The sequence below is a fragment of the Ambystoma mexicanum genome, chromosome 1p (assembly GCF_040938575.1).
Source record: "Ambystoma mexicanum isolate Mex_15411 chromosome 1p, UKY_AmexF1_1, whole genome shotgun sequence".
NCBI classification, from domain to species: Eukaryota; Metazoa; Chordata; class Amphibia; order Caudata; family Ambystomatidae; genus Ambystoma; species Ambystoma mexicanum.
Window position 1 is genome coordinate 410870839 of NC_090921.1, and position 12214 is coordinate 410883052.

Sequence of the window (12214 nt, forward strand, 5' to 3'; positions counted from 1 at the left end):
CAAGCTTTGTCTTCTGAACCCCTGTTTACTTTGTTCCAGAAGGACCGCGTCATCTTAAGGCCTCACCCGAAGTTCCTCCCCAAGGTACTTTCGGAGATGTCGTTCACGGAGCGCATTGTTTTACCAACCTTTTTCCAGAATCACGCTTCTGAAGCGGAAAGAACATTACATTCTCTAGACGTTGCTAGAGTGTTGAAGTTTTACTTGCAAAGAACCAAGGAGTTCCGCTCCTCAAACCGGCTATTCATTTCTTTCTCTGGCCGTACCAAGGGTCAGCATATATCTAAACAAAGTCTGGCACGCTGGGTATCGTCCTTCATCACCCACTGCCATCAGTTGAAAGGCGACCCTTTAACTAGACCGCCGTCTGCGCACTCCACCAGAGGAAGGGCGGCGTCAACAGCATTCCACGCAGGGGTGGCATTGAAGGACATATGCAGAGCCGCCACGTGGAGCACTCTGCATACTTTCGCCAAACACTACTGCCTGGCTGAAGATACCAACAAAGAAGCTGCAGTTGGACAGGCAGTGCTCCGCCATCTCTTTGTATAAGGTAGGACCAGCCTCCTTTCCCTCCTTTCCCACCTTTCCCGAAGTATGTAACCGTTGTGTTGCTGCATGGTAAAGGTTTGATCAGAAATATGTTTTTTCTGTATTTATGTATATATATATATAATGGTGGCATGTTTTAACTGCTTGGTATTCTATTCAAGCATCTGAATCTATGAAAGATCCAATGCTGGAGAAGTCTTAGTTACTTACCTGTAACTGTATTTCTCCAGCATTGGTATCTTTCATAGATTCACATGCGCCCGCCCGCCTCCCCTGAGAGGCTGCTCCTATGCTCGGCATCCATCATACTGTAATCTCTACGGTTCAAAATCTAAAGATGGCTGCCGGGGGCAGAGCTTAAGCCCTGCCACCTCATTGGCTGGGGCCATAAAGGACCAAAGTGAGGTGGAGGGACTACACAATGAAATGGCTCATAGGCCATAATGGGCTATGTACATGCACTGCTAGGTAGCAATGTGTGTATATTTAAAAAAAAAAAAATATATATATTATTAAATTTATCACCGAGGATTCCCAGTCTGACGGGGAATATTCAAGCATGTGAATCTATGAAAGATACCAATGCTGGAGAAATACAGTTACAGGTAAGTAACTAAGACTTTCAGTGTATGCGATTCTGAGTCATCTGGTTGCTTTAAAATTGAAACAATGAATTAGAAAGTGATGCCTTGTGCTGCCTAGAAATAGATGGTGGTTATTCTCTCTGTGACTGGATGAAAGTGTCTATCAAAGCCTGGAAGGATTGGTCTTTACCAAAGCACCCATTGAGACATAGTTGCCTTACTTTCAAAAAGGCATCAGTTTCAACCTTCAGACTATATGGGCATGAAAGGGTTCTTCCTCTCTATGTTGCCTCTACCCCATTTTTCAAAACTTTGTATGTCTAATTTTGGGAATGCCAGTGTGTAGTTGTCAGGGTGGAATTATTTTATTCAGGAAAGTGCACATTTATGTGAGAAAGAAATACATAATTGAAAAATCAGACACATTTTTATAAACCATATTTTTTTATTTCTGTAGGTACAGCCTCAGGTTTTGTTGCAGCACCATCAGCAGTTTGAGGAATGGCATAGTCGATGGTTGGAAGATAACGTGACTGGGGAAGCGGTAGAGATGGTCCAAGATTGGCTCATGGGAGATGACGATGAGGACCTGGTACCATGTAAAACGACCTGCAAAACCATGAACATACATGGGGTCATGGTGAACAGATACAGAGTACAGTACCATCGACCTGATTCCCCATAACTGAAAAATTGCCATGGACAGGAGCCTGGGGGCAACAATGTGCCAGACAAAAGAATACCCAGTTCTGACCTCTGTTAACGCAGGTTCACTAAGCAATTTAGCAATGGGAATGCCAATGTATGTATTAATGTTTGTGAGTGCATTTTACTTAACATTGGCTGAGCTGTTTATTTTTCTTAAACCGTGACTACAACTGTCGATGTGTTCCAGATCTGTACATTCTGCACAGAGATGGTTAATCCATACCTTGTTACAGGGTGGAGTCCTTTTTATACATGGATTGGAAGTACTCCGAAGGACATTGCCGTTGTTTGTGGTCAACAGAGGTTCTCTCCTGTTGTGCTGCTGAAGGGGAAGGGCTATAGAACCACCTGGTTCCCTGCACAGCCATTTTAAAGATGCAGACACCGTCCGCTCACCGGATTGAGGCACAGCCGTACCGTGCACTTATGTTGAATTTGTTTGTATGAGTTGGACAAATTTCAAAACTTTGTCCGATTGCTGCTCTGGACTTGCTTAACCCTAATTATTTTTGTTAATGAACAACCAACCCATATGTTAAACTGATTGAAACTTCAATGTGATAATTTTCAGCCTATACATTTGCTCGAATTGTACATAGTCTTTTAAGGCCATTTCACAATTCAGCTTTAAGATGGTATGTACTGCTGTATCCGAACAGAACAACCTGCCTTCAGGCCATCTTGCAGCACCAGCTGTCAGGAAAGTGTCTCGTCCACATAAAAAAAGAGTGTACTCCATGGGCAGTATTTATTTTCCTTGGCATACCGTTTACGGAGTTTGGTTACCAATCAGGTGTTATAAATACCCAGTCATTTGGGTAAACCATGTCAGCATTAACTGGGTCTGATGGTACCTATTTCATGCCACAGAAATGTAAAGGACATAGGAAGAGTCAGTAATGGTATCTTGCTCATTTTTGTAATTTGTATACGTGTATGTCTACAAATAACATACATGTAAAATGCTCAGACCCGAATAAAAAACTGCAATATTTAGGAAATTAAAATGAATCAGTTAAGCACAGTGCAAATGCCATAGGGCTCTCAATTGACACATGCTGCCTCTGTCTTGGCAGATTAAAATTCCTTTTCACCTTTAACATAGGAGCAAGCAGAATTTGACATTTCAAGTTTTGTATCTTTCATCGAAATGTGTTGGAATGGATTGGAATAAAGCTGGGAGCCAATATGGAACAATGACTTGTGATTGCAAGGTATGTGTAGCCGAATGCCTGCCTATATGAATTTTTGGCAGTGTTCGGGGCAAAGGAGTGATTATTCTAATGATAAAATGTACAGTGATAAACATGCTGCAGAGACAGGGTTAACTCTATTGGTGTTTTTTTATTTTGTTTTTTATAATGTATTGAAAAATAAATGCACACATTAACTATGGAAAACCTCCTTAGAGTATTTGTCTGCCTTCTAAATCTGTGTTAAAAAATATGAATGCACTTCCATCTAAAGTGATGTTAATGTGAATGTGTCTTGCACCGCGCACTCTAGCCACTTGCGTGGTCTTTTTGCTGTTGAAAACTTCCTTTCCAGAGTTTGGTCTAGCAGTAAATTACCTCCTTATTATGTTGGATATGTCCACAGCCTTTGCCCCCCTTCACTCCCTAAAGCAGGGGCCATTTTGCAGACACTTTGTTCTATGGCCAGGGCTCCTCAGAATGCCTTTAAGTGGTTAAGCACTTGCTGATCGCATTAATTGCGTTAGTCTTTCAGATATTGAAATTGAACCCATGCCAGTCCAGTGTTGGATTCCCCAGGGGTCTACTCTCGCCCCTTTATTGTTCAGTACTTATACCAAAAATGGCCACTGCTGTGCTGACAATAAGAGCATTTTTTCAAAGTAACTGGTGACAATATCTGACACATGTTTACATTTCATATTTTCTGTTTTAAAAAACTGGATCCAGAGCAACTGGCTTCACCTTAATAATCGGAAAGCTGGGTTAGCTGTAATATGTCCTGCCACAATGCAAGGGCTTTAGGATTTCAGCCCCCTTCCTTGACTCTTCAATCGGTGCTGTTTGCCATCTTGCTGCAGGTGAAAAACACTGGGTGTGATCTTTAACTCTGACCTTGAAATGTCTGCCTAAGTAAATGCCTTTGTTAGCAGTACCAACTATCTATTCACCCATTCAAACAAATACATCCATACATCAGTGAAAGCATCTTGAATGTATTGTCAGAGTCGTCGTTTGGACAGAAATGGGCAATGGAAATTCTCTTGATATGTGTGCCACCAAATACCTCGGTCAAAAAAGCAAAATTCTGCAAAACAATGTGGCTTGAAGATTCACCAAAGCACTGTTGGCTCCCAAATCACACCAGTTTTATACCCCCCTATATTAGATCCCAATAAAAGTCAGAGTTCACTTTAAGGTAGATGCTGTTGTACATTGTTGTAGCCATGACTTAGCACCTGATTACCAAGAGTTTTGTACTTTATAAACTTGATAGAACCTTACATTATTCCTTGCAGTACCTAGATTTAATTGTGTATTGTAGCCGTCAAGGGTATCAGTACAGTGCTCTAAAATATGGAATGATCATCGTGAACATTTGAAAAATGTGTCTGAAGTTTCTGAATAGTGCCTGGGATTCAAACCTAAATTCACACCAGAGAGCCCAGAAAGGAACCTGTGAAAGTGTTATTTGTTGGCCCTCACTGATTGTATGTCAGCAAGAATGTTTGACTGGATGCAACCCTCCGATTGGGCCTGGATTCCCTCTCCTTGCCAAATTCGCTTTACATTGGAGAACCTGCTCCCTGGCCACCAACCTGCACACTAAAAGTGAGGAATCCTTACTTAAGCCTGCAGCATTCCTATTCTGTCATGATGGCACATTTCTGTTAAGTTACTGGACTTTCCTCTGCCAGAGAGACAAGGTCTGCTGGGTATATACTTTGACTTCAGTCGACGAGATCCCTGACGCCATGGACCTGACATAGAGAGAGAGCCAAACACTTTTTTTTTTTTTTTTTGGTTTTTACAAAGAAAACCTTTACAAAAATGTAAAAATACTTGTTTAGACCAAAATTGAACACAACTAGCTAAAATTAATATAAACCACCAAGGGTGACTAGGGAAGACACATCAACCACAACAATCCGGCTCACTGAGATCCATGGTTTTAGCAGTTCGCTAGTATATGACATTTTTTCAAAACTTGTTCTATTGCTGCAGTGAGCATGATTTCTTGACCAGAAATAAGTCTGTCCCAAAATAAGTCCTGTGTTAGACTCTCCTCTCTGGATACAAACCTCCCCAACATCTGTAATCATATGTCCCATGTGCCTTTGCACTCCAACAACAAATGTCTGAGTGATTGTAAGTTTGGATAGTCACAGTGCCTGCAGAGTTCTTTTGCTTTGTCACCCTGGTTCTTTTGAGCCAAGATTTCCGCTGTGTAAACTACGTTTATTCTCAGCCTAACAAAATTGTTTCTTATACTTCGTACAGGAAATTTTTGGAGGTAGCATGGAATAGTACAGAGTTTTCTCTCTACCTTCAGAAAGAGATTTGGTGGGTTAAGATTCCTTACTCCATCGATTGTTTGGATCCAATCACTCATTTCAAGGTGTTTTTTAACCTTCATTGGATTTTGAATGAGCGTTTCAACTGTTAAATCCAACCTGAGCAGGATATCTCCCACTTTCCTCTCCAAACCCAGCATTTGTTTCGACTTTGCTTTTATAAGATGTTCATTTACGTTGAAATAAAGAGTGGTCACACTTGCTGTTATTATGTTACTGTAAAGAGACAAAAGTTTCCAATCAGCTCGACATACCGGGGAAGTCAAGCCCAGTTCAAATCTCAAACTGACGAGTGGGGTACATGGTGGAAGGTGTAGTGTTGTTTTCCACAAATGTCCCTCGATTTTATTCCGATCGTAGTTCCAAAGCAAAGGTTTTACTTCGAAGCCATAAAGGAGAATTGGAACTGCTTTACCTATGTAGAATTTGCTGAGGGGACGGATTGAAAATTTACAAAATTTTCCATTCAAATTCTTCACCTGAGCAGTCATTTTGGACGTCTTTTCAAATAAAACCGGCATCACCTTGTTCAAGGCTGGGGAAACTAAGATTTTGTAGCCCAAATAGGAGAGCTCCTCGACCCGAGGAATTACCTTACCGTCCAAGGTCCAATTCCTAGAGGTCCGATTTTTCTTAGGGTTTTTGAATATAAGTATCTTAGAATTTGAAGGATTAATTATAAGGCCATTTAATTTGGCATATTCACTTAATTTGAACAAGAGCTGTTGCAGACCATTTGCTGAACCATCCAATAGGACAAGATCGTCCGCATAAGCCAACCAATGTATTCTTCTGCCATTTATCCTAGGGCATACCATCGATGCAGGTGCTAGAAAGTCTCCAATGCCTGACAGAAATAGATTAAAAAATAAAGGAGCACCCACACCCAAGTACCCCTGCCGAACTCCCTTGAAAACCTGTATTACCTCAGAGAGATTGCCAAGATCATCCAGCCTCATCCTAATGGTAGTGTTCTTATGCAGCTCTATAAGCATCGCCAACAGGGGTGCTGGAATCCCCCAGCTATGGAGCTTCTGCCAGAGTAGGGACCTGTCCACTAGGTCAAATGCTCTTGACAGATCAACCCAGGCCCCAAGTAATGGAGTACCCTCCTTCTCGTTGGATCTTTCACTAAGTAGATTCAAGAGGAGTCCGTTTAGGGTGGTCGAGAGTCCTTTCCTAAAGCCCGTTTGATTCCGGGAGAGGATCTGTTTAGAATCCACCCACAACGCAAGTTCTTTCAGTAGTAGTCGCATAAAGAGTTTGCTGTCTATATCCAGGAGGGCGATAGGTCGATAGCTTTCTGGGCTCAACCTATCGCCCCCCTTGAAAAATGGAATAATTAGTGCATTCTTCCATGAGGGGGGATATATTCTGCTCTTAAGGATTGCCTGAAAAAGATGGTACAGCAACTTTGCCCATAGTTTAGGCTGATTTTTTAACATCTGAAAGGTAAGTCCATTAGGCCCAGCCGCTTTTGACATAGAAGAGGAAGCAATGAGCTCCTCAATGTCTTGTTTATTGAATGTCAATGCCCAATTGGTAGTAGGCCCGATGAACTCTCTGTAACCCGGATGTTTAACATTTTTGGATAGATAATCCAACCATTTATGCTCTGGAACCAAGTTGCATAGGGAACTATTATAGCCAGTCTCAAGTTGACTTAACGCTGCCCAGAAGTTTCTGCAGTTATTAGCGTTAAGAAGGTAGAGCATTCTCTCCCCATCTTCTTGCAATTTGTGGTTCTTTGACTAGTTTCTATAAGATTGTTTAGCCTTCTTGAGTTTTTGCACACAATGAAAAGGATCATCTGCTCCATATTTCCTTATGTAATGGAGTGTTTGACGCAGGATTCTCTTCTTTTTATGAGTGTCTTCATCGAACTGATGAATATGTTTGTTTCCCTGCAGCCTTCACATCACTTGGGAGACCGATAGGCTACACAAATTTCCCAAATTTCTCTGGGTGGGATTCCTCTATCCACACTGATGATGGAACTGCTTCTAAAAGTTCATTCCGCTTTTTCCCTCCATGTTTATATTTGACCACTCTCAGTTTGCCCTTTGAGCTTTCAAGTTCCTGGGAGGTGAACTGATTTCAGGGTTTCAATATTTCCGAAAACCAACCATGGTCGCTCCCTCCTTCCCAATTAAGTGTCAGACTGGGGCAGTGGATAGTAAGGCCCGATGATACAAAAATATAATCTAGTGTGGATTGAGGGGATCCTTGGCGCCATGTGGGTCCTCTCACTTCCACACCCCTATTTTTCTAATGGATCCATTCAAAATCCCAGGACGAAAGGAAGTCCCCCCCAATATTTGCCCTTCCATAATGTGCTCGACTTGGATTGTCCAAACCTCACACTCCTTGGGTTAATTTGATCTGCATTAAAGTCCCCTGCTAGAATAATGTGGGCTCCTTCATAATCAATCTTCACTGCCATAAGTATAGAATGTAAAATTTCTGTGAACTCTTGAAGGTTCATACTGGCTGGATTCCAATAGTTGTTAATAAGCACAAGAGTGGTGCGAGGTACATTTAGTTCTATCTCTATTTTGCAGGCTTGTATGCATATCACATTATTACAAAGGGGTACAATTCCTTTAATACTAGAATTTTTGAGTACTGTTAAAAGTCCTCCTGCTGGTCTCCCTTTCTGTTTTTGTAAGGCCCCGTGATTCAAAACGGTGAAACCCTCTATCTCTATGGGGTTGATGAGCCAGGTCTCCTGGAATAGCAAAATGTAATTATTTTGCAACAGATCCTTTTTTAGTTCCTTTTTTTTTAAAGAAACTCAGACCTCTCGTGTTCCAAGAAACTAGTCTTAAACCCTTTCGTCTAAAGACTATTTTGTTCTTCCCCAAGTTTGAAAAAGATTTGTGAGATAATCTCAGGGAGTTTTGTTATGAGATCCTCATTTAGCTTGAACCCAGATGCCATACTCCTTGGTGACTCTTTTGATGTTCCGGCCACACCTGCAAACTCCAATTCATCCTTTGATACCATTCGTATTGTGTTGGGATGGTTTCTAGGCCTATCTTCCTCTTCTGATTCATAAACCAGCAGGCCTGCTCTAGCCAGCTCCTTTTTGTTACCAAAAAGGGCTTGTTGTGCTCTTCTTGATATTAAACCGATCTCCATGTAGAATTTGTCATCAACTGCCGGGAATTTAACGTATTCTATATCTTCTGAGGCAAAGAGAAACAGATTATAGTTTTTCTTAATTTCCAACACTATGACTGATCTACAGAGTGATGTATACTTATTGGGTCTCTCAAGTCTTAACCAAACTTTCGGGATTGTAAAGTTTGCCATCTCTGAGTCCACTTTTCTTGCAGTTGTAATGTGAAGGGCTTCTCTCTTTCTCCACTCTGGCGAGAAGACTCGAGACTTCTGGATTTCCCCCCACCATTCCGGCAATCAGCTTCACTTGGTGCAGGCCTAATTGACCCCTCATCACGAATAAGGGGTGGCTGGGAGGGTGCAGTTGATAATATTGGGATTGCTGGTTTCGCCACTGATTTTAGAAAAATAGGAGCCAGTTTAATTTTAGTATTTAAGATTTCGTGTGAGTCCTCGCTACTGATTTTATCTTTTTTCTCCTTTTGAGCCTTTTTTTTAAAGAATATTGGGGCTATCTTAATGTTTGAGCGGCCCACATTTTGATTTTGATTGTTAGGGGCCGCAATCAAGGAAGATGTAGGTTCAGTTTGCATACCGGTGTTTGAAGTTTGTGCCTTGATGCCGGTAATTCCCTCACTACTTCTTACAGGTACCTTATTTTTCCCATTTTTGCCGGGAACCCATTTGCTGGTGCTGGATTTAATAGGGTTTATACTCTGAAAAGAATCTGTAGCTGAGGATGTGGCAGCAGTATGTTCTGGTGATTTCTCCTCAACAGGGATTTGCAACTTTTTCAAGAATAAGTTGGTTCTTTTTTTTTTTGGGGGGGGGGGCTCTTTTTTTTTTGGTTCTTAGATTTTTTCAGAGTTTTCTCAGGCTGTAGGTGTAAAAGGGTGTCCTTGACACTGCCCCTCTTTTTCTGCTTTAACCACCTTCTTCTCTTGGGGTTCTGGGAAACCCCTAAGCTCAAATTTACTTCAATGATTGAACAATCATGGAGGTTTTCGGCATTTGCTTTTAATGGGCTCTCCAAGATCTCTTCTATTCCTTCAATGTCTACATTTGCTAGTCTTATAAATTCTTCTAAAACTGAGTCTGACAACGGAGTATCGTCAAAACCATCAGTCGGACCCTCTTCAATCAATGGTTGACTCTGGTTTTTAAAGTTTTGAATTTCAAAGGGGAGTTTTTTTTAGGAGTTCTTGTGTCATAGCATTACTCTTTGCCTCTTCCTTTAATAAAGTGTAAATTTGGGCGATTACCAGCCCTTGTTTTACTCCCTCTATTCTTTTATGATGGGGATCAAAATTGTGTTCATAATATTATTCAGTGCCGTCGTTGTTGACTCATTCTTTGAAACTTCATTAGAGAGTTCCAGCAGAAGACATGCTTGGGTTTGTACTTCTATTTTTAGGAGTTCAAACACTGAGACCAGGGAGTTAAGAACAAAACTCAGAGCTGCCAGTGTACTTTCACTGGCTGAAGAGGGCACCTCTGAAGATGAAATCATGGACCCTTCATGTTGATCCTGCAGTCCAGATAATCTTACTCTGTTTTCTGATGTATTATTGGTGACGACGGAATTACCTGGGGAAGTTCTGTATGAGGAGATTTTTCAACGTCCTCATGGTTTTTATCAGAAAGCTGCCATGTAATGTCTGTTAATTCAGCTAAATCATTGGTGCTCTTATTCCTTTTTCTGGCAAAATGGTCATTAATTCTGCTCTGATTTTTTTTGTTTGTTAGTATGTATTCCAGCCCTCTTTTCCAACCTTTTTGAATAAGAGATAAGGGAATAGTAGGTTCAATTATCATCTCCCTGTCTGTATGAATGAGGGCATGAGTGATCATTTGAGCTGACTGGGGTAAACCCGGTACTGGCGAAATAGACACTGCTGGGCCTGCTGCACCTGCCGCACACCCTCTCCACCCAAGTATGAGCCATCCTGGTCCACCATATCTTCCGTAAGAGGTGAGCTCCTAAGTCTCATTTATGGGCAGGCAAGCACAGTAGGAGTGGGTCAATTAGATAATGAATGTACTTTAGGAGACAAATTTACGAATCAACCTCGTAGTTCCAGTATCAATGAATAAGCTGCTACAACTGTACCTTATGCGCCACAGCGTCAAACAGCCGGCGCCCTTTACCCCTGTCGGACTTAACGCTGCAAGGGTGGTAGCCTCAGTGTTTTAAAGACGCTGAAAGTCACGTGATAGGTCACATGTCCCAAGGCAACTCCGCCTCCTCCAGGAAGCGAGCGGGTGGCAGCAAGAGCCCCTAGACAGCTCGCAATGCCGGTTTCACTAGTGCAGAACGTTTGTTCAGGTAAAAGCAATTCAGTTCAGATGAGCCAAATACTGGGTGCACAGGCAACCAACAGTCGTGGACTTGTAGTTGCTAAACACAAATGCAAAAAACTGCATACCAAGTCTGCACCTTTTTTTGCCGTAGCTGTACCGGGGCCAAATGAAGCATCTTGCACTGCAGCCCAGTTCCAGAAATAACTTCTCCAGGAACGCTTTACTTAGAGGGGCTCTGCTATAGGTCCTGCATGATGGAAGGTTTTCCAACAGCTGCTAGAGATAGAAACACCTGAAACCTCTGCTGCTTATTCTGGATCGGAGCGTTGACAACCAACGTCGCACAGCTACATTCCGCAATGGAGGAAACGGGCTGTTCTTTAGCTTCCTTGGATAACCTAGGGTACAAGTGGTCAAGCAATCAGGCTTTCTCTGAGGAGGTGTGCAGTGAAGACAAGAATACAGGGTGGCACACTATTACTTTGAAAAATGTAGGTTATTCACAGAGGTGTATTTTAAATATCCTTTAGATCTCTAAGTAAGTAGGCTTATAACGGAGATCTCCATAGGGGAATGGAATGTTTATGAAGATCTTTAATGAATAAAACGTTTTGAAAATCACACCAGGCAAAATAAAGATATTAACATGGAAAAAACAGGAATAATTATTTATGGAGTGCGCACAATGCTTGTAGTGTTCAATACTACAAACAAGCAAAAGCTTATGATTAAGCTAATCACTTGTAATCTTACTACTGAACAATGGTAATGTGTATTATTACAATCGGAAGCATAAAAATAAAATAACACAATAATGTTGAAAAGATAATTGTGAGACAAACAAGCTTAAACACTAGTAATGTTACAAGCAGAAGAATAAAAACAGCAGAACACTGGTAATGTGTATTTTAACAAACAAACTGAAGCATGTGAAAATGTAAAACGGTATTGCAATACAGAAGAACTCCTACTTAGAAGCATAAAAGTAAGCTAAACAGTTGTCTTGTTACAAGCAGATGCAGAAAAAAGCAAACCAATGGGAATATGTAATTCTGTGATTAGCATATGGAATAACAAAACAACGGTGTTGGGTGATTTTACAAACAACTAGAAGCATATCAATGTGCAGAATTCTCATGGTTAATGTGTGGAAAGTGTAATATTACAGAACTACCAAAAGCATATGAGTAAGCAGGTCCCTCATGTAAGAAGAGCAAAGATTAGCATTAAAAAAAATTCAATATTGCTATCCTAAATGGATGAATGAAAATGCAGTGCTCCCATAATGTCATATACAAACGTACAAAGGTTACCAAAACCCCAGATTGATTCTCATCGAGCTACCACATTACCCTTACCCCTGCAACACTCATCCTCATCACAGTCCCTTATTACAGCT

General features: G+C 41.3%; 1 protein-coding gene across 2 annotated transcripts in view; it reads left to right on the forward strand.

Annotated features, from left to right (window-relative positions):
- The window catches only part of SIN3B (SIN3 transcription regulator family member B), a 1409802-nt gene extending 1406550 nt beyond the window's left edge, over positions 1 to 3252 (forward strand). The window contains exon 20 of one of the 2 annotated variants that reach the window (XM_069649207.1): positions 1594 to 3252. In XM_069649207.1, the coding sequence (XP_069505308.1) occupies positions 1594 to 1821 (228 nt within the window). In that variant the 3' untranslated portion in view covers positions 1822 to 3252. The remainder of the gene's footprint in view (positions 1 to 1593) is intronic. The other variant, XM_069649206.1, reaches the window with a different exon arrangement.
- The last annotated feature ends 8962 nt before the right edge of the window (positions 3253 to 12214 follow it).